General features: G+C 45.6%; 1 protein-coding gene across 6 annotated transcripts in view; it reads right to left on the bottom strand.

The window, feature by feature from the left end:
- The window catches only part of MTSS2 (MTSS I-BAR domain containing 2), a 58,495-nt gene that overhangs the window by 21,376 nt on the left and 11,526 nt on the right, over positions 1-25,593 (bottom strand). For 5 of the 6 annotated variants that reach the window (XM_033157328.1, XM_033157326.1, XM_033157329.1 and 2 more), the window contains exons 2-3: positions 18,183-18,244; positions 7,408-7,481 (exon numbers count right to left, since the gene is read on the bottom strand). In XM_033157328.1, coding sequence (XP_033013219.1) covers positions 7,408-7,481; positions 18,183-18,244 — 136 coding nt within the window. The remainder of the gene's footprint in view (positions 1-7,407; positions 7,482-18,182; positions 18,245-25,593) is intronic. The other variant, XM_033157330.1, reaches the window with a different exon arrangement.

The raw sequence follows: 25,593 nt of genomic DNA on the forward strand, positions 1-25,593 counted from the left end.
TCAGCTATCACTGGGGGAACGGGACGAGCTGCATAGTATTTAATCAAACAGAGATTAATCAATTTTAAACTTTTGATCAAAAAGGTGCTCTTAAAGGTAAGGTACCTGTGAGGGCCAGGTATCCTACCAGTGACCCAGTTCCTTTTGCTAATCTTGAGATTACTAGGCAATGATTTGCCAAGTGGCCTTGCTCAATGCTAAGCATGATCACTGCGCTTTAGTCATCTCTCTCTCGTACATTCCAAGAGCCCAAGACCATTTCCTTCTTGACCTCAGATGAGGCCAGCTAATTCTCTGCAAGTCTGCTTGTGCTTATGGTTCTGGTCCTGCAGTCTGTTGAGCCTGACCTTCCAGAGCAACACTCTTTAGTGTCGGAGCATCAGGAGGTGACATTGTTGTGACTGACCCTCTGCTGCTTTTTGGAATTTGCTCCCAACCGTGGAGGATGGAAAGACACCAGTACTACCTCCATAACATTGGTGCACTTCACACACCCCTTCTTACTGGGGGTGGGGGTCATCCTGGCTCCAGAGCCACCGCTGTGCAGCTGCAGCAATAGACAGAGGAGGATGACTCACTTCCTCTGCTTGTTTCCTTAGCTTGCTGAAAGGGGCTTCTGCTGCAGATCACAGTCATTGACAGGGAGAAATCATTTCCTCCTGTTCCCCCTTTCCCGGTTCTGACCAGGACTGCTGCTTCCTCTTAGAGCTGCTCCCTCTTGGCCAAAACATTTTACACCCCCCCCAGCCCCCAACCCTATGGCTGTAATCACCTGACACAAAATACATCCTCAGTATCTCTTTCAGGAAAAAAAATCTCCCAGCATTTTCTGCAAACGCTGAGATCTTGTGGTTCACATTCTGAATCACACTTGGCTCCTTCACTAGCAACACCCCTCCCCGCCGCGCAATGTCCACACATGTGCAACCAGAGCAACCCCCCCAGTTTCCCTTGTCCTCTTCCACCACCCCACTAACAACCCAGTGGATAAAACTGTGTAGTCTCAGAGGTCCTTCTGTCTCTTTTCAGAGAACGCCTAGGGAATTTTGTTGCCATAAACACAAAAGTTAAAACGACACAGCACCTCCTACTCACCCGCCCATCAACCTTCTTGGACAACAGCGAAACATTAAAGAGGAAAGACAGACAAGAAAATTTAAAATGGGGTGGGGGTGGGGAGTCAATTCATTCAAAAGTCATCAGTGTAAAGATGGAAAGGCTGGCCCAAGTTGATTTTTTTTTTCTCTCCTTCAATTACTGAGCTCAAATTTGGCTACTTACTGGGGCTGGAAGCTTGGAGCTTCAGTAGCTGTGGTGTGTTTCTGAGACCATTTAGTGCACTGGTGCTGACATGTAAAGCCTGGCTCTGCTTAGAAGCTGGTACCTGAAGAACTGCCTGCTCCCTTCCCCACATCCCTTGGTGGGAAGGTGCCCCCCCTGCCTGTGGTTGTTTTGCACTTCAGTGTTTTCGCCTTCCTTTGAATTGCGAGCTGAATAATATTGTGATCACTTCCAGCTCCGGGACACCTTATGTTTGCAATTATTTATAAGACTTATTATACCTTGCCTTTCCAAGGGAGCTTATGCACATCTCTTAAAACAGCACAGAGGACAAAATACGAACTAAAACAGGCTAAAATGCAACGAGCAAATAGCTTCGTACCCTTCATTTGTGCACCCCAGAGTGGTTGACATAATAAAAGCCATAAAACACAGCCATAAGCAAATGAGTCCACAAACACAACTAAAAGCAAAACATAATCAGCACTAATAACCAGTTAAAGCCAAAAACCTGTCCTTAACAGTGTCCCACTAGAATAATAGGGCAGCATTCACTTGGCCCTGGAGGAGAAAAAACTGGGCAGTGCATGATCCCCCCACTGCAGCAAAGGTCCTATTGCTACCCTGCAATGGGAGCGGGGTGTGTGTGTGTGTGTGTGTGTGTGTGTGTGTGTGCTACCAAGAGTTTAGCAACTCCATATGGGAGTTGTCCAGCCCTATCTCCAAATATGTTAGAGGGCACCAAGTTGGGGGAAGCTAGGTTATACAGCCCTTCAAAAGCCCTTCAAAAGCCATGTTGGCGTATTTAAACTGAGTAACTGTGCAACAAAAGGCATTCTGAGGAGACTGCAAAGTATAATTAGGAGTTGTTTTAATTAAAGAAAAATAACAGAAGTTACATTAACCACAAGAACGCTACAGTAACATGACCCATCCAGTGACCCACCACCCAGGGTACTGACAGAGGTACGCAGACCTCCTTATATACTGTATCCGATTGCTGATAAGCCTTAAATCAATACAAACTTAACATCACCTGCTATACTGCCCCACAGCTGCAAAACTAGGTCAGTTCATTTCCTTCTTTCTTTTAAAGAGATACACATTTCTGTGGAACAGTAATGAACTTTAAACTGTAACCACTCAACAAGACAGCCCTTCAAAAGCCATGATTGCAAGCCACTTGGGGCATTATACGTAGAAAACAAACAACATGAGCTGAGCCTGGTAGAGAACTGGAGAAGCCAGTGAACATCTTTCAACCACTGGTCAGATATTATCAGCACAGCAGATCCTAGTCCATAAGCATGTCTACCACACTTTGAATCTACTGCACTGAAGTTTCTGAACAGCCCCACATATAACATTGCCCTAGATATTACTAAGGCATGAGGAAATGTGGCAAAATTATTATTTTTCCAGACAAGCCCTCAGTGCTAGTAAAAGTTACTCTTGAGCCGCAGACTGCTTTATTGCATTGTTGACCATTTTAACTCTGCATGTAAATTTCCTGCCACGTCGAAGCATTAGTCAGCTTTGTAATACTGAGATGATACAGGCTTGTGGGCACATTGGCTTACTTCCCATGGACTAGCTGCTTGGTACTCCAGGAAACTTGGGGAAATGAAGCCAGCCTTGATTAAGGACAGCCAAGTGGTACAAGCACATGCACCAGGTGTTCAAGCACATGAAATGGAGAGTCTCTGAAACAGGGAACCTGTAAAGGGAGCTGGACATCCAACAGAGACAACCATGACTTCCCCAACCATAAAATTATGGTGAACCAAGGACCCACAAGCAAATATCCTGAACATATCTGCTGCCTTTAGGATCAAGAAAGCTGTCACCATTAAAGTATTTTCACGAGTGGCCCAACACAGTGAGCAGGGCAAGGCATTGTGAGTTAAAGAGCAAAAGCTACAAGCAAAGGGGTGTATTTAAAATCGTTTCATCTTCTATTTTCTCCCTAGATGTTTTCTTTACTTTGTAAAAAAAAAAGCTCTCAACATCCCCTTCTGTTCTGAATGCGCAAAAGGCAAAATAAACTCAATCACAGCAGCAGAAGAATGCAAGTAACAGCTGAGCTGCAAGTCTGCCTTACAACTATTCAAAGTCTCAAACTTCAAATTGAAATGGCAATCTCAAAACTGCATGCATGCAATTAAAGAAATGCATGAATGACTTTTTGCATATTTGTACGGAACGGAACTCTACTACTTAACTGAGACATCCCCGCCTCCGCTTTGATCTTCCTACAGAGGAAAGAACCACAATTGCACACTTTGCACATCATCAAAATCTTCCCTCTCAGCTGCTCTCTGCTGAACAGCTGGACAGAAGGAGACCCAAAGAGAAGGATGATATCCAGCTGCCAACAGGCTCTGGGTTATTACCTATTGTGTCCTACTCTATATAATTCAGTTCCTTTTAATTTCATGCCATAACCAAGACATCTAACCTCCAGAGGCAGAAACTGCCCACCCACACAAAATACCTGGATGGTGAAAAATTGGATTCAGCCATTCTTTCAGTAAATAGCTATGGGTGAACTGGCAGTTCTAGTCTGCAGGAAGAATTGGGTGTATGGAACTGGGTGATGTCTTGTGCATGTGGTTTAAGCATAGAGACCATGTTCCCAAGATAGATCCAGATGCATCAGATGGGACATTCACCATGCTCTGAGTAGGCAGTGCAGCCCACAGGCTAGGCAGGCAACAAGGATGTCAAAAGGAATTACAGAGCAAAGCAACTCTCATTCACAGCCTGAGACTCACTGAGTATAGAAAGCTGGGAGTGGGGGTGGGGGTAAGGAATAGTTTTCTATGCTCATATGCTAATAACATGCTAATATTTAAAAATTTGTTGGAAGCTGCCCAGAGTGGCTTGGGCAACCCAGCCAGATGGTGGAATATAAATTACTGTGTTTATTATTAATTACTACTACTACTACTACTACTACTACTACTACTACTGAGAAGCATGCAACTGTTTCCCACTTGTGATCTGAAATGGTACAGATGAAATGTTTTACCACCTCATTTTTCATTTGCATGATCCATGCCTCAGTTTCCCCTCTTGAGGAATTCTCCAAAGGGCCACACACTCCAAGCTACCCTACCAGGCAGCCCAAAGCCCCTTTTCCTAAAGGACTCCCTTCCCCCTCCCCTGACCTCCTTTCCAAATCACAGCCGTGGTTGACTTTTCTATTACCTGTGGCTCTCTCCTTTAGTAATCACCCGGCACATCTGTCCACTAAGAACAGGGAATTCTGTGGACTTGGGGGAGGTGGCAGACTGAGCCAAGCCAGGCATGGACCTGTTCGTTAAACATGTGTTGCTCACAGGTTTGGAGGAGGGGGGGGGTTACTTCTAAAACTAAAAGTAAGCACACAAAGGTAGGTGGGTTTGAACCTCGCTCCCTTTCCCTACTTCTTTAGGACATTTCCCCACGTGCCATGCGGTCCATTTTGAGTTAAAAGGGAAACTCCCTCTCACGATTTATAACCAAATCAATGAGCATGTGTTTGCTAGGCATACACACTCCTGGTCTGTCACGAGGAGCTGGCATCGCCACATCTTCCCAAAACATCATCTCAGCAGCAAACACCAACCTCTACATGGGTTTGAGTAGTAGGTGCAGAAAGCCTGTGCAAGTAAATATGGAGGCCTACCCTTGTTTTCTTGTCACAGCCCTTCCCTAGATGTTTAAAGATAACAAGCTGTGGCTTCTTGTCTAAAAGCAGGAGTGAACCAGCCATGATAGAATGCCAGGAAACTGCTCCATAGCTCTTCTGCCCTGTCACGTTCAAAGGAAGAACCCTCCCCACACCAAGCTTTTCCTGAAAAAGGGAAATAACTAGGTTCATAAGAATGTATGAAGGGCCTGCTGGGTCCGACCAATGACCCATCTGGTTCTTTCAACGCTTTGTATGGTTTTTTTTTGTTTTACATTTTATTTCTTACATTTCTATCCCACCTTTCTGTGGCCTTAGAAGGGAGCATTCCTGTGGTTCCCAGGTGGTTTCCCATCCAGGAGTCAGAGCAGGCCCAGGGTTGCTTAGCTATAGCAAAGTGGTGAGCTCTTGTGTCTTCAGACCTTATTCTGGGATTAACTCACATTCTAAACCAGTTTTCCCCCCCTCCTGCTTCAGGTGAAAGGTGTTATTTACATTTTGCTTCACTTCCCAAGCTCCATTCGGTGCTCCCTATATCTCTCCAGAATCCATCAACCCTCCCTCCATCGCCTTATTTCGTACCAGCCTCCTCAGCTTTCCTTTATCGCCTACCCAATTCTCTGCTTCCTTTCAGAGATTTATCCCAGTAACTGTTGGCTCAACACAAATGCTGCCCACATACATTATTCTGTCAATTTTTGTCAAACAACAAACTAACCTGCACAGTCAATTCCTTCCAACTCTGGCTTACTGCTGATTCTCCTTCTTAGATAACCCAGTTTTTACTGTGGCATACCGTGCCCCTTGTTTTAATTGTAACCAACCCTGGCCTTTAGGGTGAAGGGCGAGAAAATAAATAAACATATATATATATATATATCCCAATGCCAATTCCGAGAAGGGGTGGGCGGGCTCTTTACATGTGTACACAAGAAGGCATGGTTACACCTGGCTTTTTCGGCTCAGAGGAGATTACTTTTTTTAAAAAAAAAGCCGTGTTTTCCCTCTGCTCTTTTTCGAAAAAGTTCAGGGCAGTGAAAATGGGTTATGTAGGTCAGCTCAAGGTTAGGGCTCGATCAAGACCATATCGTGAGCTTCCTGGCTGATTTGTGCTTGGGTGGTGCCCATATACGGGTACAAGGACAATCTGAGGGGTCACAAGCAAGACTGGTCCTCAGGTGCAGACCTCTGCCATCTACATGCCACAAGGTGCCCAGAATAGGTCACTTTGCCCTACGGAGGGAAAAGAGGCACATTCTGAAACTCTTGTTTCTTTCACAACATTTCAATACTGCTTGATAAAACCTCAAAACAGTTTAGAAACATAACAATAAAATGACCAGTAAAAACAACAACAGGTAAAAGCAAATATTTAAAACATTCAAAAATAATAAAGATCAACAATAAACTAAACCAGATTAAAACACATGACAGCTTCTACATGTCTGGAAAGACTGCCACTTGCCTGAACAAAAACATTCTTAGTAGGAAACCAAAAGGTGCACTGATGGCGCCTGCCTGATGTCAGTGGAACTCATATTTATAGGTAAATTTTAAGGGCTCCTGCCTCGCTGCCTCCAGAAGCCCGTTTCCCCCACAACTGTAGCACCCACCCAGAAATGAAGGAAGTACCACTTTAAAAAGGGCCCTATTTATCAAAGGGCCTTCGAATGAGCATTGCTAGAAAAGCAGGATGATTGCTCTTCCCCTCATGGTGATCCCACAAGCATGTCTGGATTAGCAGAGATAAGCAAGGGGATTGCCAATGACCATGTAAGACCCCACCATGAAATTAATCTCTCTCTCTCTACGCACCACAAGCTCAGGGTTTCCCAGATGCTGACTGGAACTTGGTTCAGAATGCATCACATATTTTATCTGCCTTCACCCCCCTCTCGTTTGGCTGTTTTATTGCTATTATTTATTACCGATGTGACCTGCCTCAAATGCTTCCTCAGAAGTGGGAAGGAGACATAACAAATCCTCTAATATATTTTTCCTTGGGAAAACATACTTATTGCTAATAAATTAAAAGCCTTCGGAACTCACTGCCACAAGACGTGGCGATAGTCACTAAACTTAGTACCACAGTAGGGTCACCCATGGGAATGTCACAGAAACAGAAAAGAAACACACACAACAAATCTTGCTCCATCTCTGATGTTTGAACATGTCCCTCTTGAATGTTTCCAGAGGCACCTGTTTGGCTGCTGCAGGTGGAAACCAAGCACTGGGCTAGATTGAGTGTGAGTACGAAGAGGGATTAAAAGTATGTTGTGGGGTAACTTCAGCACTGTAAGTGATCCTGAGTAAACAGAGAGGGGCCATGGGCCTGCCAGTTTGGTGGTGAGTTTTTTCCCCACAGGCATTGTTCTGCTCTCTGCCATTGGCTGTGCGATATGGCCAGTTTTGCAGTCAGCTAGATTTTAGTCCAAAAAGCTCCCACAACGTACCTCGTGTGTTGGTGGCCATGTCTGCCACTTTCTGGAAGGCATCCAGGAAGGCCACTGCAGCCAGGACAGTAGTCCTAAAACATAAGGACAGAGAGAGATCAGAGGGTTGGTGGTCTTCACGCAGGAACAACACAAGCCATTTTGCCGTCTCAAAGGGCTGGGCGTGCGCAACAAGTGAGTTAGCCTCATTCTCATCCCTTCACGGCCAGACCTGCATTATTAGCACTTAGGCCTAAACCTGCAATGCTGCCAAGACTCAGGTAATCAGAGGCCAAAAGTACAACTGGGCTAATAATTCTGAGAAAACTGAATCTTATTTGCTTCTAAAATCTTGAGGACATCCAGTGCCTCTTGCACAACTCTCCTCAGTTACCCTATTAACAAGTGATTTAAAGCCCACGCTGTCAGCCTGTGGTCTGGAGAACTCTTGAGATTCCTCTGGAGCTTACCAGGGTTCCTGAGTGGCAGAGCGGTCCAGAAAGACTACGGGCTGACCACAGCTGACCTTCTACCAACATCGCACCCCCCTTACATGTACCCACCTTGCAAAGGAGCACACTGTGTATTTCAGCACACACACAGGCTGGCTGCAAGGCCAAGACAGCCAAGCTAGCAACTTGGGGATTCCATGTGCCAAACGGCTCAGAGGCATGGAGAGAGTCCCATGACACATTCACGTGAACTGATGTTAAAAAGCCTGCATGTGACGGATCCTTACCCTAACTTCTAGGCCAAGCCAAGCACCACGCACCTGTCTTAGGTAGATTTTAAAAAACCAATCACAGCAATCACTCTCAGGTGCCTTGCCCCCAGGAAATTGGGAGGGTAGATGGAAAATTTTCTTTTTGTGGGGGATGGACAGCATTTCTCTCAAGAATGAACTTAACCAGCTCAAATAGACTCTATGCCAGCACCAATGTTTCCTCAGCTTTCCAGTTTTCTTGGAACTATATTGCCTGCCCTGTTTTTGTTTCAGCTTCCTTCCTTCCCTCCTTATTCTTGTCTTTCCCCCTTAGGCCTCCCTTTCCCTGAGTTTCTGTCTCTGATGTCCTGCTGCCTTTGGCCACCTCAGGGCTGGCTCCTTGCCCTGCAGTCTGCCAACCTCTTCTTTACACATCATCTGGCCTCGGTGTTTAGCAGCAGCCCTTGGAAACCGGGTGGGCTGTTCATGGCTGGCCCAAGCTTGTGCGAGGACCTTGCACTCCCTGCTCTCCCCAGTCTGAGCATCATAGGAAGATGCCTCAATACTGAATCATACTGCTAGGTCTATCTAGTGCAGCATTATGAACACTGTCTGGCAGCCAAGGCTTTCCAGGGTTTCAGACACAGACCATTCCCAGCCCTACCTAGAGCTGCCAGTAGAAATTGAGCCTCAAACAGTCTGCATGCCAAGTAACCAGGATAGTGACAGGGTCTTTTTAGTGGTGGTTCCCTGGCTGTGGAGTAGCTGGCAAAATACTGTTTCAAGTAACTCTAAGATCATTGTATGGAATAATGTTTCTAGCTGCTTCTAGAATGTTTTTTTTTTTAAAAAAAAATAATTGCAACTGATTTTAGATGTTTTTAATTGTAGTTGTTTTTACAATGTTTTAAACCAATTTAAAATGTTTCCTTTTTTTTGTTTCTTTATTTTAAATGATACATGTGTTTGCTGCCCTGGGTTTCTTGCAGAGGAAGGGAGGGATATAAATCCAATCAATCAATCAATCAATCAAAACAGAGGAGGCTCTTCCCAAAGGGAGACCTTAAGCGCCAAGCTTGTCCAACCTCCCCTTCTACTTATGGGTTGGCCAACACTCCTGTTAGGCAGAACCCAGAGCTTTAATCTCTCCCTCCCCAAACTAGCTCTGGAGTTACTCTGTGTGCGGAGAACGCGGAGGAAATAGAGAGCACTCTCTCCAGATAGGAAAGGAACACAAAAGGCCGCTTTGGGAGAGTGGAAGGGGAACACAGCGCGCAAACAGCTGAGGAGATGCTGAGCAGAACACAAGAGGCTCTTTCAGCTCCACGGAGGGCTGAGAAACACCAGCGAAGCCAGGGGGGGCTATTAATAGGGCAGCCGCACAAGGCATATCCGGCGACGGCAAAGCGAGGGTGGACGGGCTGAAAGGGCTCCTTCATAGAAGCCTTTGATATGCCAGAGGAGGAGGCTGGCAAGCAGAAAGGGGGAGGATTCCAAAAACTCTTGGGGGAAAAGCAAAGCAAGGTAGTGACCCTGGGAACAAGGCTGCAGAGGGGGGGGGGGGGAGAGAGAGAGCAGGGCTCCTTTTAGGAACTCCGGGGAGGAAACCTTCTTACTCAGCTTTGATTGGAAGCTGCTCACAGGCAAGGCAGTCGAGGCAAGTTTCAACCTCTTGGGATCTCAACTGCATCGGGATCCTGGGGCCGTGATATGTGGGGAGGGGGCTCTGCAGCTTCCCTCTGGATGCTGCAACTGCCTTGCCGCTCTCAAAACCAGCCCCTTTGCTTCTGTGTTGCTGCACGGGAAGCAGCAACATGGCTCAAAGAGAGACTTCAGAGCTGGTCATATCACAATTTTGGCACATTTACCTGGAATTTAGGAGAGCCAGGACTTGCCTTCTTAGCTGCTGGAAGGAGCTGGTAATGAATCAAAGCCACACTAGGCACTATGATGCTCATATATGAATTTTTATTTCACTCCAACAGGGACCAGGGCTCCAACTTCAGCTGGAGTAGTGGGACAAAAGGAGGGGGGGGGCCTTAGCCCATACCCTGATCATGTGACTCCGTAAGTCACAAGTAGCTTAAGTGGTGCCCTGTAGATATCGTTGGGACTACAACTTATCATCCCTGGCCACTAGCCATGCTGGCTGGGACTAATGGTTTGGGGGAAGGCAGGGATTTTTATTGGGGAAAGGGCAATGGAGAAAGTCCATTAGCACCCCTTGCTTGCTTGCTTGCCCCCCCCAGCACAAAAGGAAGCTTTGTCCATATTGTGTCATCAATACAAAGCATTTACAGACTGAATTAATAAGCTTTCATTAATTAACAACTTTTGTGCTGTTAAATTGTGCATAATAACTCATTGGGGTTATATGTGTTCCTATACTTTCCAATTCCAAAAAATCTCTCAACTGAGTAACTTTCCAATTTACTCTACTTCTTGTCTGAGTAAAATTAGTAAGCTTCATCATACTAAAATCCCAGATATTTTCACAGCCATTGAAACCTCCTATTTCCTGTAATACATGAAATACATATTCCGGCAGCCATTAAAAGATAAATAACCATTTCCTGATCTTCCTTAGAGAGTATTATTTCTGTATGAACGACTAACGGATGTAGTGGGAGTTTATGGCCTGTCATGTCTTCTGTATCATCGTTCCTAAAATTCCTTTATTTTAAGGCAAGATCCATCCACTAGTGTGGATGTCAAGCAACAGAATATCAGTGACTATTAAGACAGAAAAAAATGGGATTGCGTGGAAGGTAGTGAGCCAAAAGTGCACAAAGAAAAATTGAATATGCAGGACTTGTTTGCAGCTTAAGAGCTGCTGTCCGGAAGCACCCTCAGTCTCTGTGGAGAGAAACATCATCTGCACAATTACTTGTAAAACTTCTTAAGGCTTGTGCTCATATTCATTTGAGTTGCAGAGTTCCATATGCATTTCCAGCTGTCTAAAAGAAATATTTATCTGTAGATCTCGCTCCCATTTACCTTGCTAGGGCTAAGGGCAAATATCTGATTCTGGCATGCCTTATATAATGTACTCTTTAGTTTCTGGAGAACTTATGCCTTTCTCAAAATATACACATTCCTTTAGGGGCCTGTGTTTCCAGATTAATGGCTGGACCAGGTGGCAAGTACCTGGAAGCACTGGAACCATCACGGAAGGTGAGCCTGTGAAAATATCCCCAAGGCTTCTGAGCAAGACAACATGTCTCCTTGGCATGGTACATTTTCTTATTTTCACTGGATTGTCTTGCTCCCGAAAATGTCCTCGTTTTTTACTTCAATATTATAGCATATCAGAGTAAGAGGTGGCAATCCTGGAGACGGTTTACAGTGGTACCTCTGGATGCAAACGGGATCCGTTCTGGAGCCCTGTTCGCATCATGAGCAGTCCGCAACCTGCAGTGCTGCTTCTGCGCACGCGCGGGTCGCGATTCGGTGCTTCTGCGCATGATGTCATTTGACGCGTCTGCGCATGCACAAACCGCCAAACCTGGAAGTAACCTGTTCTGGTACTTCCGGGTTCGGAGCATTCGTAACCCGTGCCGTTCACAACCCACAGCGAACGTAACACGAGCTACGACTGTAGAAGAAGAAGAAGAAGAAGAAGAAGAAGAAGAAGAAGAAGAAGAAGAAGAAGAAGAGGAGGAGGAGGAGGTGGAAGAGTTTGGATTTGATATCCCGCTTTTCACTGCCCGAAGGAGTCTCAAAGCGGCTAACATTCTCCTTTCCCTTCCTCCCCCCCACAACAAACACTCTGTGAGGTGAGTGGGGCTGAGAGACTTCAAAGAAGTGTGACTAGCCCAAGGTCACCCAGCAGCTGCATGTACAGGAGCGGAGACACGAACCCGGTTCCCCAGATTGCGAGTCTGCCGCTCTTAACCACTACACCACACTGGCTCTATTGATTGTATTATTATTATTATTATTATTATTATTATTATTATTATTAACCAAAGAATCCTTCAGTTCCTTGTGCCACCTCAGCAAAGCAACCGATACTCTCTCTGTTGCAAAGGGGTGACACAATGTTCCCCTAGCTCATTATTACCCAGGATAGATACCCAAGAAGTGCTCACAAGGGCTCTGCATCAACATGGAAGGGAGGTCTCACAGGGTGCCCCAGGGCTCTGTCCTAGGCCCTCTGCTGTTTTATAAAAGACCTGGAGGAGAACATAGAGAGTGCTTATCAAAACTGCAGATAATGCAAAACTGAGGGGTAGCTAACACTACAGAAGACAGAATCAAGGGTTAAAAGGCTGGAAAGCTGGGCTGAAACCAACAACATGAAATTCAATAGAAATTAATGTAAAATCCTCCATGTAAGTACAGAGGTACCTCGGGTTAAGAACTTAATTCGTTCTGGAGGTCCGTTCTTAACCTGAAACTGTTCTTAACCCAAGGTACCACTTTAGCTAATGGGGCCTCCCGCTGCCGCCGCCGCACGATTTCTGTCCTGAAGCAAAGTTCTTAACCTGAGGTACTACTTTTGGGTTAGCGGAGTCTGTAACCTGAAGCACCTGTAACTCGAGGTACCACTGTACATAAGGGCCAAAGGTACAAGAATAGGATGCAGAGACACCTAGCATGGCATCCAGATGACATCTTTCCACTCATTACTGAAACCCACCAGCTCTTAGCTGATTGCATCAGCACTGTAATTAATTTCACACACCAACCCCTGAATTCCCCTTTCTCTGCAAAACACATACAAGACTGTCATCATGGTGTAATTCACAAGGCCACTGACAGATGGCACTAGCCCTGCAAACTACAGCGTGATGACAATTAGGAGGAGAGGAAGGTGGAAACTGGAGGGCAGGAGGTTTAAGCTGAAGCAAAGGAGGAGGGAAAGGGACTGAAGGAGGAGATGAGGCAGAGGAGAAAGGGTGCGCAGCTGAGGAACAGCCTCCTGAGAAAGGGAGGACTTTTGTGGGGTGGGGTGGACCAAAGGTGATAGCCCTGTCTGCAGCTGAAAGGAGCAATGGAGGGTGGCTTACAAAGAGCTCCATTTGGCCATTCCTTCTGGGAACAGGCACACACAGATGTGCCAAACTGCCCCTGACCTCTCCACCCAAAGGGGGATCAATCTAGCTTGATCTGGGTTCATGAGAGCTCCCTGCTCCATTTTGCTGGGCTTTGGAGTCTTGAAGTTTGGACTTCAAAGTACCTCGCAGGCAGCAACGTGGTACTAAAAGGAAGGGGAAAACCTTCTTTTTAGCAGCATACAGCTGCCTGAGAGGCAATTTAATGTCCAGGCTTTGAAGCGTGATGCCATTTGTGACATCACTTGATTGGCAGGTGGATGGACTTGCCCACCTGCCAATTTTGGACCACAAGGCAGATCCTGATAAGGATATGGCCTGCAGAGGCAAAATGGTTCCCCACCCTGGTCTAAAGGGGGTGTTGCAAGTGGAGGGAACAGTGGTACAGTCCCTGGTATTTAGTTTTTTTAATTCCAGGATAACACCAGACTACACTCTATCCTTCCTCCAGTAAAATGTAAAGAAACTCAGGTATGAAATAAGACTAGCATAAGAAAACAGTGTTTTCCATAAATTTTTGAACTGGGTAGATCAGAGTGACTTGCACAGGATTTTTTTTTCCTGATGCCCTACATAATATTCTAATTTATCATGTTTATTTTACATTTGATTACTAAACAAGATTAAAAACTTTGAAACTGCCAAGGTTGCCTGATATTGTACTTACAATTGGCATACACTCATTGCTACTAGCACACTCATAAAATATAATAGTGTGTGTGTGTGTGTGTGTGTAAAATAAAGCATTGGGAAAAAATTATGCCCAAGGTAACTGTTATAAAAAACAACTGCCACAGATGCTATTAGCAGAATAGCTGGATATAGTCAAATATGCAAAACTGAGGCAGGCTCTACTCAAATACTGGGTTGGGCCACAAAGTAGTGTTTAGAAAGGTGCTTTTCCCTAGAGAATTCCAGGAAAATGCTATATTCTTCACTTGAACCCTTTAGTGCTGCTGAGGCACTCACTTTGTTCAATTAACTAAAAAAAATAAAAATAGAGGTTCCACACAAATCCTTAAAATAGCATTATATTATCTATTATTCTCAAGATCCTTCTATAACATTTACTCACAAGAAAATCCTGTTCATGAAAGGTTTTCAGAAGCTTTAATTAAAAGTTTACTCCTTATAGAATGATCCCATTTTATGTTACCTGGCGTCAATTATGAACAGCCTATTAATTGCCCCTTGAATGGACTTGGTTAATTGCCGGCCTAGGGTCAGTTTCTGTTCCCATGGGGTGGGGGCTTAGATTACAGATTTCCTTGTGTAAGTGTGTTGTAGTCCCTGCTCCTCAATTTTTTTATAGCCAAAAATGTATTCTGCTATTTTTAAAAATGATTTTTTTAAAAAGAAAAAAAGAAAAATGATAATTAGAGCTTTCCCCTCCCCATGGGAACCGCAACTAATATTAAGGCAATTAAGAAAGGCTACTCAGGAGGATATTAAAAGCTACGCACCACCAATCTTGAACCAGTGCTAATCAGAAAGCTATGAGTTAAACCTGCAAACAGGAAATGTTTAATTAAAAAGGCAAAGGAGCCATTCAAAGACTCAATAGCACTCTGCCTGTAGATGGGCTGGTACTTCAATTTTGTTTTGTAACAAAAAGAAAAAGAGCCACAAGGTCTGAAAAATCTTGAGAGAAAATAAAAACCCCTAGGATACAAAGAACTAACAAGAAGATCACAGTGATGATCTATCAAAAGGGAGAGAAGGAAGAATGGCAATTCCAGAGAAAAGAGCAGGCACACTTGTCTGAGAGAAAGCGGCTGACATGGGGGAGGCTGTGGTTTTGGCACATGCTTTTCTGTGATGGCTGGAAGGGGATGGAAAGGAGGATCAGAACATGCACACCAGATCATGCTAAGAAATGGTACCTTCTTGTGGAGAAGGACATCCAGGTAAGAAATGGCAGGTGAAAGGAACTCAGGGGTCAACTATGCTGTTTCTGAGCAGCCATATGGGTGGCAGCAGTGCTACTAGGATTCTGCCTTCCCCATTGCTTCTAAAACTTCTTAACTTAAAGCAATGTTATTTTATTTTTGCATCAAACCAAGGCATCCCCAGCTCATTATGTGGTAGTCACAGCCTCCAGGGGTGCCAGCAGAATTTCCTGGGCCCATTTCACTGTAAGTGGATTGAGCCCTAGGACACACTCAGAAAAACTGACAGATCTGCACAGGTTTCCCCCCCCCGAAATGAGGCAGGGCAGTTTTTAAAAAATAGACTTTGTTATGTCGCGAGTGCAGTGTCTATATGATTTCAGCTCTTCGTATAATCAGTTCTGGGTAGTGATTCAGCATGCTAGCAAGGATATGCTAGGAGTCAAGTCTAACAAGAACAATCTCCTTTATTGCAGTAGGAACTTGACTGACTGGAGGGAAAGGGCGAGCTCCTTTTATACTCTCAGAAACAGGAGTTGGGGAAAGGATACATTTAGATTTTGGCGGGACCCAATCAGAGTAAGGATCCAAATTGTGCCAACAAGTTAACCAATAGCAACTGTCACCACACCCGTTTGAATCACCCTGGAGCGGGAAAGGTAGTTACAGAACTAGCAGTGAAACTCATGTATACAGGTGATACTCAAAAAATTTGAATATCGTGGAAAAGTTCATTTATTTCAGGAATTCAACTTAAAAGGTGAAACTAACATGAGATAGACTCATGACCTGCACAGCGAGAGATGTCAAGCCTTTATTTGTCATAATTGTGTTGATTGTGGCGTACAGCTGATGAAAACCCCAAATTCACAATCTCAGAAAATTAGAATATTAAATGAAATCATCAAAACAATGATTGCAAATAGAACAATAGTGGACCTCTGAAAAGTAGAAGCATGCATATGTACTCAATGCTTTGTTTGGACCCCTTTTGCATCAATTACTGCCGCAATGCGGCGTGGCATGGATGCTATCAGGCTGTGGCACTGCTGAGGTGTTATGGAAGACCAGGATGCTTCAATAGCGGCCTTCAGCAATTCTGTATTGCTCGGTCTCATATCTCTCATCTTTCTCTTGACAATGCCCCACAGATTCTCTATGGGGTTCAGGTCAGGCGAGTTTGCTGGCCGAGCAAGCACAGCAATCCCATGGGCATTGAACCAGGTTTTGGTACTTTTGGCAGTGTGGGCGGGTGCCAAATCCTGCTGGAAAATGAAGTCAGCATCCCCATAAAGCTCACCTGCGGAAGGAAGCATGAAATGCTCCAAAATCTCCTGGTAGACGGCTGCGTTGACCCTGGACTTAATAAAGCACAGTGGACCAACACCAGCAGATGACATGGCTCCCCAAATCAAGACAGACTGTGGAAACTTCACACTGGACTTCAAGCATCTGGCATTGTGTGCCTCCCCATTCTTCCTCCAGACTCTGGGTCCTTAGTTTCCAAATGAGATGCAAAAGTTGCTCTCATCAGTAAAGAGGACTTGAGACCACTGAGCAACAGACCAGTTCTTTTTTTCTGTAGCCCTGGTAAGACACTTCTGACGTTGTTTCTTGTTCAGGAGTGGCTTGACAAGAGGAATACAACATCTGAAGCCCATCTCCAGGATCCGTCTGTGTGTGGTGGCTCTGCATGCACTAACTCCAGCCTCAGTTCACGCCTTGTGAAAGTCCCCAACACATTTGAATGGTCCTATCCTGACAATCCTCTCCAGGCTGCGGTCATCCCTGCTGCTTGTGCACCTTTTTCTTCCACATTTTCCCCTTCCGCATAACGTTCCATTAATGTGCTTTGATACAGCACTTTGGGAACATCCAACTTCTTCCGCAATTACCTTTTGAGGCTTTCCCTCCTTATGGAGGGTTTCAATGACGGTTTTCTGCACAGCTGTCAGGTCAGCAGCCTGCCCCATGATTGATTCCTACTGACCCAGACTGGGAGACCATTTAAAGGCTCCGGAACCCTTTGCAGGTGTTATGGCTTGAGTAGCTACTGCACCTTTTCACAATATTCTAATTTTCTGAGATTGTGAATTTGGAGTTTTCATCAGCTGTACGCCACAATAATCACAATTATGACAAATAAAGGCTTGACATCTCTCACTGTCCATGTCATGAGTCTATCTCATATGTTAGTTTCACCTTTTAAGTTGAATTCCTGAAATAAATGAACTTTTCCATGATATTCTAATTTTTTGAGTATCACCTGTACATATTAAACCAATACATAACAGACTTAGACTGCATTTCGTCTGAGAGAAGACCTCCACCCAGCTTTTGGATCCAATGATCTCCAAGGTAGCTTGCAGCAGATTGTTGTTGTTCAGTCGTTCAGTCGTGTCCAACTCTTCGTGACCCCATGGACCAGAGCACGCCAGACACCCCTATCCTCCACTGCCTCCCGCAGTTTGGCCAAACTCATGCCAGTCGCTTCGAGAACACTGTCCAACCATCTCATCCTCTGTCGCCCCTTCTCCTTGTGCCCTCCATCTTTCTCAACATCAGGGTCTTTTCTAGGGAGTCTTCTCTTCTCATGAGGTGCAGCAGATTACAATAATCTAAAAAAAACCCACCCATCAGCTCTCATTCCTCCAGCCAATGTCGTTCAACTCTTAGAGCAGCTGCCAGCTGGAAAATATATACCACTTGGGAATATTTGCCCAGTTTGCACTGCTGTTTGGCCAAGAGCGTGTGATGAAACCATAATCTGCCATGCAAAATCTACCCCATCACCTGGCACCCTCCAGCTGTTTTGGACCACAACTCCCATCAGGTATAGCTAGCATGACTAGGTGATTTTGTGTCTGGTGGGAGTTGTAGTCCAAAGCAGCTGGAGGGCAGCTGGTTGGTGAAGCTTGGTCTAGGGGCTCTCACTACATACAGCGCTACTGCCTGTGGGGTTTCAAAAGAACCTGAACCACCTGGGGACACATCGTTTGTTTTCTAAAGAAAAGAGGGTGTGGGGAGAGGTAGCTGAGAGCATAAAAGAAATCAAGATTCTCTTTTCATGACACATGGCAAGAAGACCAGGCTGGGGGTCAAATGGCAGCTGTGTTGTTGCTGTGCCAGCTCTGTTGAGAAACTCACCGCAGTTGGGAGTGGAGTTTAGTTGCCTTGGAGTTGAAATCTTCCCAGATGGGGTAGGAGCTCTGGAACAGAGAAGGGGGGGGGGAGAGTTGAGCAAACAGGTGACTGCTCTGCATTCACTGCCTGAGCTACCCCAGCCCCACAACAGGACACAACAAACAGCCAATCTTGAATCCAGAGGGCTCCTGTGAAAAGACCAACCGTCATCTCCTTGTACATTTTCAGCATCGTTCACAAATGTGAGCAGCCATCTCTGGCAGAGGACTGTTGGCTCCCTTTGAGAAGGAAACTGTTAAAGAAGGCCATTTTTAAATGACTGATTGTTGAAGCTGAACTTAAAAGAGGCCTCAGCTGCTTAGCAAACCCTGGTGGGAACCTGGTTTACCTTAACCATAGTTACCATCTAGTGCTGTCTCAACAGTCTCCTGTCCCCTGTGCTGGAGAGGCAAAGATGCCGCCAGGTGGCTGCCAGGTCCAATGACCAACAGCAGAGGCCCAGCTGTTTCTGCCGGGTCATGAATGGGGAAAAAATATTTCAGTGTTGCATGGAAGAAATGCAGCTGTCCACATTCTCCTGCCCCAGTTTGGAAACTGACAGGCCTGCGAGAGGCCTAAAGGCAACTCAGCAACAAACTTAGCTCTTACCAAGAACTGCCTATAATTTCTTCTTCTGCAAATCCTATCATGGGAGACAGCAGGGAGAAAGGGAAAGATGGCCAAACGGGTTTGCTCCCCCCCCCCCCCGCCTTGCACTTAGTGGCAACTTTGTGATTATGCAGTGCTGCACTGCCACATCAAAACCCGGGCTTAACATATAATTTTCTTTGAAGATTCTAGGCCAAACGTGTGTCCTCAGATGTAGAAGCAGGACCAGCAGAAGTGCCAATCAGAAACAGTATGGAGAGCAGTGCATTTCATGTCTATAGCTTTGCATACTGCTCATGGAGGGTGCTGGGCCTTCTCAGGTCTTTGGGGGGCAACAGCTTGGATCAAATTGCTGGAAGTGCCATTTTCTGCCTTTATCTGGAGAACTGGTTGTTTCCACAGAGAGTTTGTACCCACGACAGTTACCACAATACCACATGACCAAAAAAAAGGCCCAGTCTGCCCACTGTGCCTTTATTAGCATTTTAGTCTAAAGAATCAAAAGGTACATTATTACTGGTTAATGTCTGCTGAGACAGAAAAGCTGGCAACCCTAATAATTTACTCCAAATTTATTGACCTTTATTGTTATGACTCAACGTAAATTGATCATCTGCATGGGCTCTCTGTGTGGTACGAATTGTGTCTGTGAAAAAGTGAGTGTGTTCTGTGCATGAAGAAGGAAAAAATGAAATAACCAAACCTATGTTAATTGATTGAAAAAGCAGATGAGAGGAAAAAATAATGACCCCCCCTTTTTACTGTGAAGGATGGGTTTTTTATTGTTCATGCTGAAGTTTGTCTTTAAAATAGAAATAACAGTACCAGAACTACCTCTCCACTCTTAGACAGATTTTGAAATCTTTATTTTTCCACAGGCTAGTAGCAGTAGTAGTATTAGCACTATTATTAATCAGATTTGCTATTTGCTTGTTACCTGAAGGTCTCCAAGTAACTTACAACACTGTTAAAAGCACAAATAAATATACTATAGAATGGAACTAAAACAAAAAGTAACCCCCTTAAGAGCTGCAGGAAGCTTTGGCAGCACACTAACGACAAGTGTCTTCTTCCATCTGTCAAAAGCCTGGGAGAAAACATAGGCTTTCTCCTGGCATCAGTCAATGAAGGCATCAGGCGGGCCTCGCTGGGGAGCACATTGCATAGATGGGAGCCACAACTGAAAAGCCCTCTTCCCTTGTCATGACCCTCAGAGCCGGAATCTGCAGAAGGGCCACAAACAAAGCTCTAAAGGCCCCAGTAGGTTCATATTGGAGGTCCTGAGCTCTAAAGGTCAAAACCAGCACTTTGAATTGGGCTTGGAAACATACAGGCAACCAATGTTGCTGAAACAGAACTGGTGTTATATGATCTGTTTGTCTTGAAGCTGTAAACAGCTGGGCAGCCACACACTGCACTAATCGAGGCTTCCAAAGTTTCTAAAAGGTAGCCCCATATAAATTGCTCTGCAGTAATCCAACCTCGATGTTACCAGAGAAAAGATTGTTGTAGTCAAGTTATCCCTGTACTGGTAGGTTAATAATTGAATTGACAGCAATGAGTCCTGGAGGAACACCCAAACTATGAACCTGATGTTTCAGAGGGAGTGTAATCCCTACCTAGAACAGGCCAAACACCACTCAGCAGGTCAGAGGAACCACCTACCAACATTTCAGTCTTGTCTGGATTAAGCTTTAGTTTTACTGGATCTCATCCAGTCCATTATTGCAACCAAGCACTGATTCAGAACACTGCCTGCCTCACCTGCAGAGGATGAAAAGGAGGGCTAGAACTGCGTCATCAGCATACTGATAACAACACACTCCAGAAATCAGTATGAACCCACTCAGCTGTTTCATCTAGATATTAAAGAGCACGGGAAACAGAACTGACTCTATGATTCCTGCAGGACCCCATACTAGATAAAACACAGGAGTTGAGCAATGCTCCCCAAGAACCACCTTCTGGAGCCATCCATCCAAGGAGGAGTGGAACCTCCACAATGCAGTGCCCCCAATATCCAACTCAGACAGTCGCCTCAGAAGGATACCATGGCTGATGATACTGAAAGTTGCCAAGCGATCAAGGAAGACTAGCTGAGTCACAATCCACCTGTCTCTTTCCCAACACAGGTATATATATCTAAGGTATATCTAAAGTATATCTAAGGTATCTAAGGCAGTATCTAAGACAGGGTATCTAAGGCAGTTTTGGTACCAAAATCAGGCTTCAGTCCAAATTGAAATGGATCCAGAAAATTTGTCTTTTCCAAGAGTACCTGAATCTGTTTGGCAACTGCCCTCTCAAAAACCTAAAATGGGGATATTTGATACTGATCAAAAACTATTCAGAACGTCCAGGTCTAGAGAAGGCTTATTCAGGAATGGGCTTATGATGACTACTACTGATAATAATGGTCTTATTTAATGCTTGATCTCTCCTCTCCTCTTATTTACGTAGAAATAAACCAAATAAAGAATGACAATACAGTACCGTCTGCCCAACTTAAGCCATATTAAAATGTGTTTCCTCTTCTCTGAACTGCAAGGAATACCCACCTTTGAGGGGGTTGGCATGAACCACCCCTGTCGGCACTAAACAGCAAGTAAACGCCTCTCTCAATTTGGAGTGCTGTTCTCTTTCGGGAGCACCCTTTAATACATGCAAAGCAGGCAAGTGCTACATTCTCTGTCTCTAGGATCTACAGGAAAGGCTCCAGGTTTCTCCCGGTCCTGCAGTTGTGGAAAACATAGTAGCCTCCTCCACCTGCTTTCTCAAAACAGAGCTGGAGAGGGGAAGCCCACCCCTTTCAGACATGGCAGAACACTTCCCAAACAGCAACAGCTCTAGCCAGGCAGCTGTTCAAGGAACCCTGGAATCCTGCCAGTCCTCATCTAGGGGCTACTTTGAAGAAATTCAGCTCTCTCAGGCACAGGGCACCCAAAGTGGCACCAATTTTTTTTGTGAGGGAGAAGGAGGTCAAAGCACATGCCCTGGTGACACCTTTCGTCTCACATGTATCATGCATGCCCCTCTCCAAGCCACTGCTGGGAACACACCAAATTTACATCAAAAATCTGTATCGCATCCAGCTGAGCCTCTTCCCCTTCTGCTGTAAACTGCCTGAACCCTTTGCACTAAAATCTGACTTCCTTGCAAGTAATTTTGAAACCCTGAAAACTATTGCAGAAACTGGACCACATGTCAAACTGGGGGCAGGGGGCGGGAAGAGAAAACAGCTTTGGAATGCCTCATTGGCAAAACATGTACTTCTTGAGATGGAAGGTAGGTGGGCATCTTGAAAGCAAGTTTTCCAGACAGAAAGAAATGTTTGACCAGGGCAGCAAAACATCTGGGGGTACCACTGAAGGTGGCAGCCCCAAGGGGTGGGGGACTGCAAGTGATGCTAGAGCTCCTCCCCCAGTTTGCTGAGCGGGGCAGATGAAGGTGCTAAATACAGAGTCAAACTATTCGTCCATCTAGCACAGTGCCAGCAACTCTGACTGGCAGGATCTTTCCAGCATCTCTCCTTAGACAAGAATCCCTTCTGGCCCTACTTGTAGGGCTAGCGGGGGGGGGGGGGTGTAAAGGAGGCCTTCTGCATGCACAGCATGTGTTCTGAACTTATGAAGAGCCTGCTGATGAGCTACACAAGTCAGGTACAACAACATGCTTTGTGGAAACACTCCTGCCTCCAACTTGGGAGGGCTGTTTGCTGCTGCTGCCTCCTGCTCCTCTTATAGCCCAGGAAGAGCTCCCTTGCCTGGCTAGAGAGAGCTTGCCTGAACTCTTCCCCGGGTGCTGTGCTCTCCTGATCCCTGGCTGCCAGATGAGGCTGCCTGCTACCACTGCCATGGCTCTGGTTTTGATTTAACTGTACAGTACTCTGCTCTCCCACATCCAGCTCCCAATAGAAGCCAAGCCGCACATAAACACAGAGACAAAAAAAAAACAGTAAGAGCTGGAGTTCTCCTTCTACTCCAGATCTCTATGCACAATCTTGCCCAGCAGCACCAGTCAGATTAAATGTGAAGGAAGAGACTATGGAGACTTGCAGAACCAAGAGGAGAGGAGATGTCCCAAGGAGCTGGACATCTGGACTGCAATGACCAGTGTTCGAAACTCCCATTGTTCTAGGCAGGGAATTTCATTAGCGCAAGCAGTTTCTGAGCCCTAGGCGCAGTAATGCGCCTAAGATTTCAGATTAAAACTGCAGAGTGGAAGAAAAGGAGGACCCTTTTCTGCCTCCCCAATTCCAGCTACTCTCTGAAGACTGGAGAAGAGACCCTCTTAAGGATATTGGGGGTGGGCAGGGGAAGGAGTAAAGGTAAAGGGACCCCTGACCATTAGGTCCAGTCGTGTCCGACTCTGGGGTTGCGGCGCTCATCTCGCGTTATTGGCCGAGGGAACCGGCGTACAGCTTCTGGGTCATGTGGCCAGCATGACTAAGCCGCTTCTGGTGAACCAGAGCAGCGCACGGAAACGCCGTTTACCTTCCCGCCAGAGCGGTACCTATTTATCTACTTGCACTTTGACGTGCTTTCGAACTGCTAGGTGGGCAGGAGTTGGGACCGAGCAACGGGAGATCACCCCCAATCGCAGGGATTCGAACCGCCGATCTTCTGATCAACAAGCCCTAGGCTCTGTGGTTTAACCCACAGCACCACCCGCGTCCCATTTAGGGGAAGGAGTAGACCACGTGAAAACTGAACATAATATTTTAGCTGCAGTTTGTTCATTTTCAGCTTTGAATTCTTGTTATAAAAAAGCACGCCTTGACACTCCGTTGTCGCGCCCATAACCTCGGTTTAAGGTGCCATTTAGCTCCTAGCTTTTATATATCAGTTTCTAATACTGGTCAGAAGGTAGCAAGTCCTACAAATGTATTGCAGGTGGTGAGGTGTGGTATTTGCTACTTTCTCAAGCCTCTCTTACTGAAATGATGAAAGTAACATTCCACATATGACATCATGCAAAACCACCCCAGGATGACTTGGCTACAGTGCACCTCAATACTGCCACAGATACACTTGATGAGCAAAAGCCAATAATAAACAAGGAGAAAAAGCAATCAAGACACTTTCCCATGATGAACAACAACAACGTTCCCTGGCCAGACTGCCCCGTGCAGAAGGCATTTATAAGTATAGAAAAAGCATGCACCCATTTTCTGCTGGATTCTAGAATGTCACAAATGGAGAGGGCGAGGCGTCTAGACCACCAGGCTTGAAACTCAACTTGGCTTCAAAGAAATTTCAGCACAACCCTCCTTAGTCCAAATTGCTCAGGTAGGCATGCTCTATCAAAAATCAAAACCACAACCTGGGGATCTCCCTCCCTGCCCCCTTTTAAAATTGTGTTCACATCCATTTTGTACTGTAAAATCATTTTATGACATACACTACAAACTAGTCAGAAAGTCTGCCTTGGAGACTTCCCTGTGATCTTTGCCCATGCGTGATGCAGAGGGAATCTCACCCTGCTTCCCAAAATCATCAGTTCACCATGCCTTCACCAACCTGGTGCCCTCTAGCTGCCCCGTACTACAACTCCCCCCTGCCTTTGCCAGCACACCTTTGGTACTCCAAAACATCTGAAGGGCACCTGGTTGGCAAAGGATAGGTTAGCTAGCTAGTAACCCCTGCTTGCTGTGTTTATTGTGATTCCCTCCAGTTATTCTCTCAAAATAGTTTATCTGAAAAGTGACAGTTCAGTTGTTGAGGAAATAGGATGATGGCAACTACTTACATGGCTTCTTTGCCTACTTGAGAATTTGTCTTTGTCCCTGCCAGCTGGCCCCAGCCACTTAACCACTCTACTTTGGCATGTGTTGAAGTCCTCATGGGCAAGGTGCCCCACAAGGCCCATTAATAACACCCACCCAGGCCCACTGCTTTGAGCAGCACTGGGAGGGGGGGGAGGCTGGGTCGAGTTACTATTTTAATTTTACCCAATGCCCCCAGTATAGAATTCCCAGGGCATTGTGGGAATCAGGCCCAGACTGCCCGGCACTGCTTGCAGCAAGGACTGGAGCAACAAAGACCCCCGGGACTCCTGGACTCTCTCCAGGACAAGGCCCACCAAATGGAGCTGGTGCTGGCCACACAGACTGTTGGGTAGATTCCCATGATCTATGTACCACCTAATCTACTGCAGTTCTAAATAAATTAGCATTGTTGTATTATAGTGCCAAGGCACTCTAGTGAAGTACCATTTACAAAGAGGTGGAAAAAATTATGCCCATCACAAAAGTTATAGTGAACATGTGCTGAGATTCAAGTGGCTTCTCAGGTGAATTAAACTTCCCCAGCCACAACAGTCCACTGGGGTGCATGGAACATAGTTGAATGACCACATAGAAGAAATGCAGCAGTTATCCAGGAGTCAATCCACGGCAATCCGGCTTGCAGTTTACAGCTGAAGTATAGTGACTATGAACACTAGAAGCCCCCAGACTCCATCAGAAAACAACCCAAGGCAATGCACAACATTTTGGCGAAAACCATCAACGTATTGCCGATAAACGTGCCACAAAAACCATAAGCAGTACTGTCCTTTTGATAATTTTGGAACGCAACTGCTGGCTGCAGTCAGGCATCCTATGGCAACAGCAGAGCCAATGCAGACCCAAGCAGGTCGGACAATGAATGAGCAAGAGAAGAGAAGCAGGGCAGGTGTCAAGGGTATGTTAACTCTCAGGGTTGGATTGATAGCAAGGCATGTTGCCTAGCAGCCAGAGGAGAAGGAAGACACTAAGTGCAGCCAT

The sequence above is a fragment of the Lacerta agilis genome, chromosome 8 (assembly GCF_009819535.1).
Source record: "Lacerta agilis isolate rLacAgi1 chromosome 8, rLacAgi1.pri, whole genome shotgun sequence".
Taxonomy (NCBI): Eukaryota; Metazoa; Chordata; class Lepidosauria; order Squamata; family Lacertidae; genus Lacerta; species Lacerta agilis.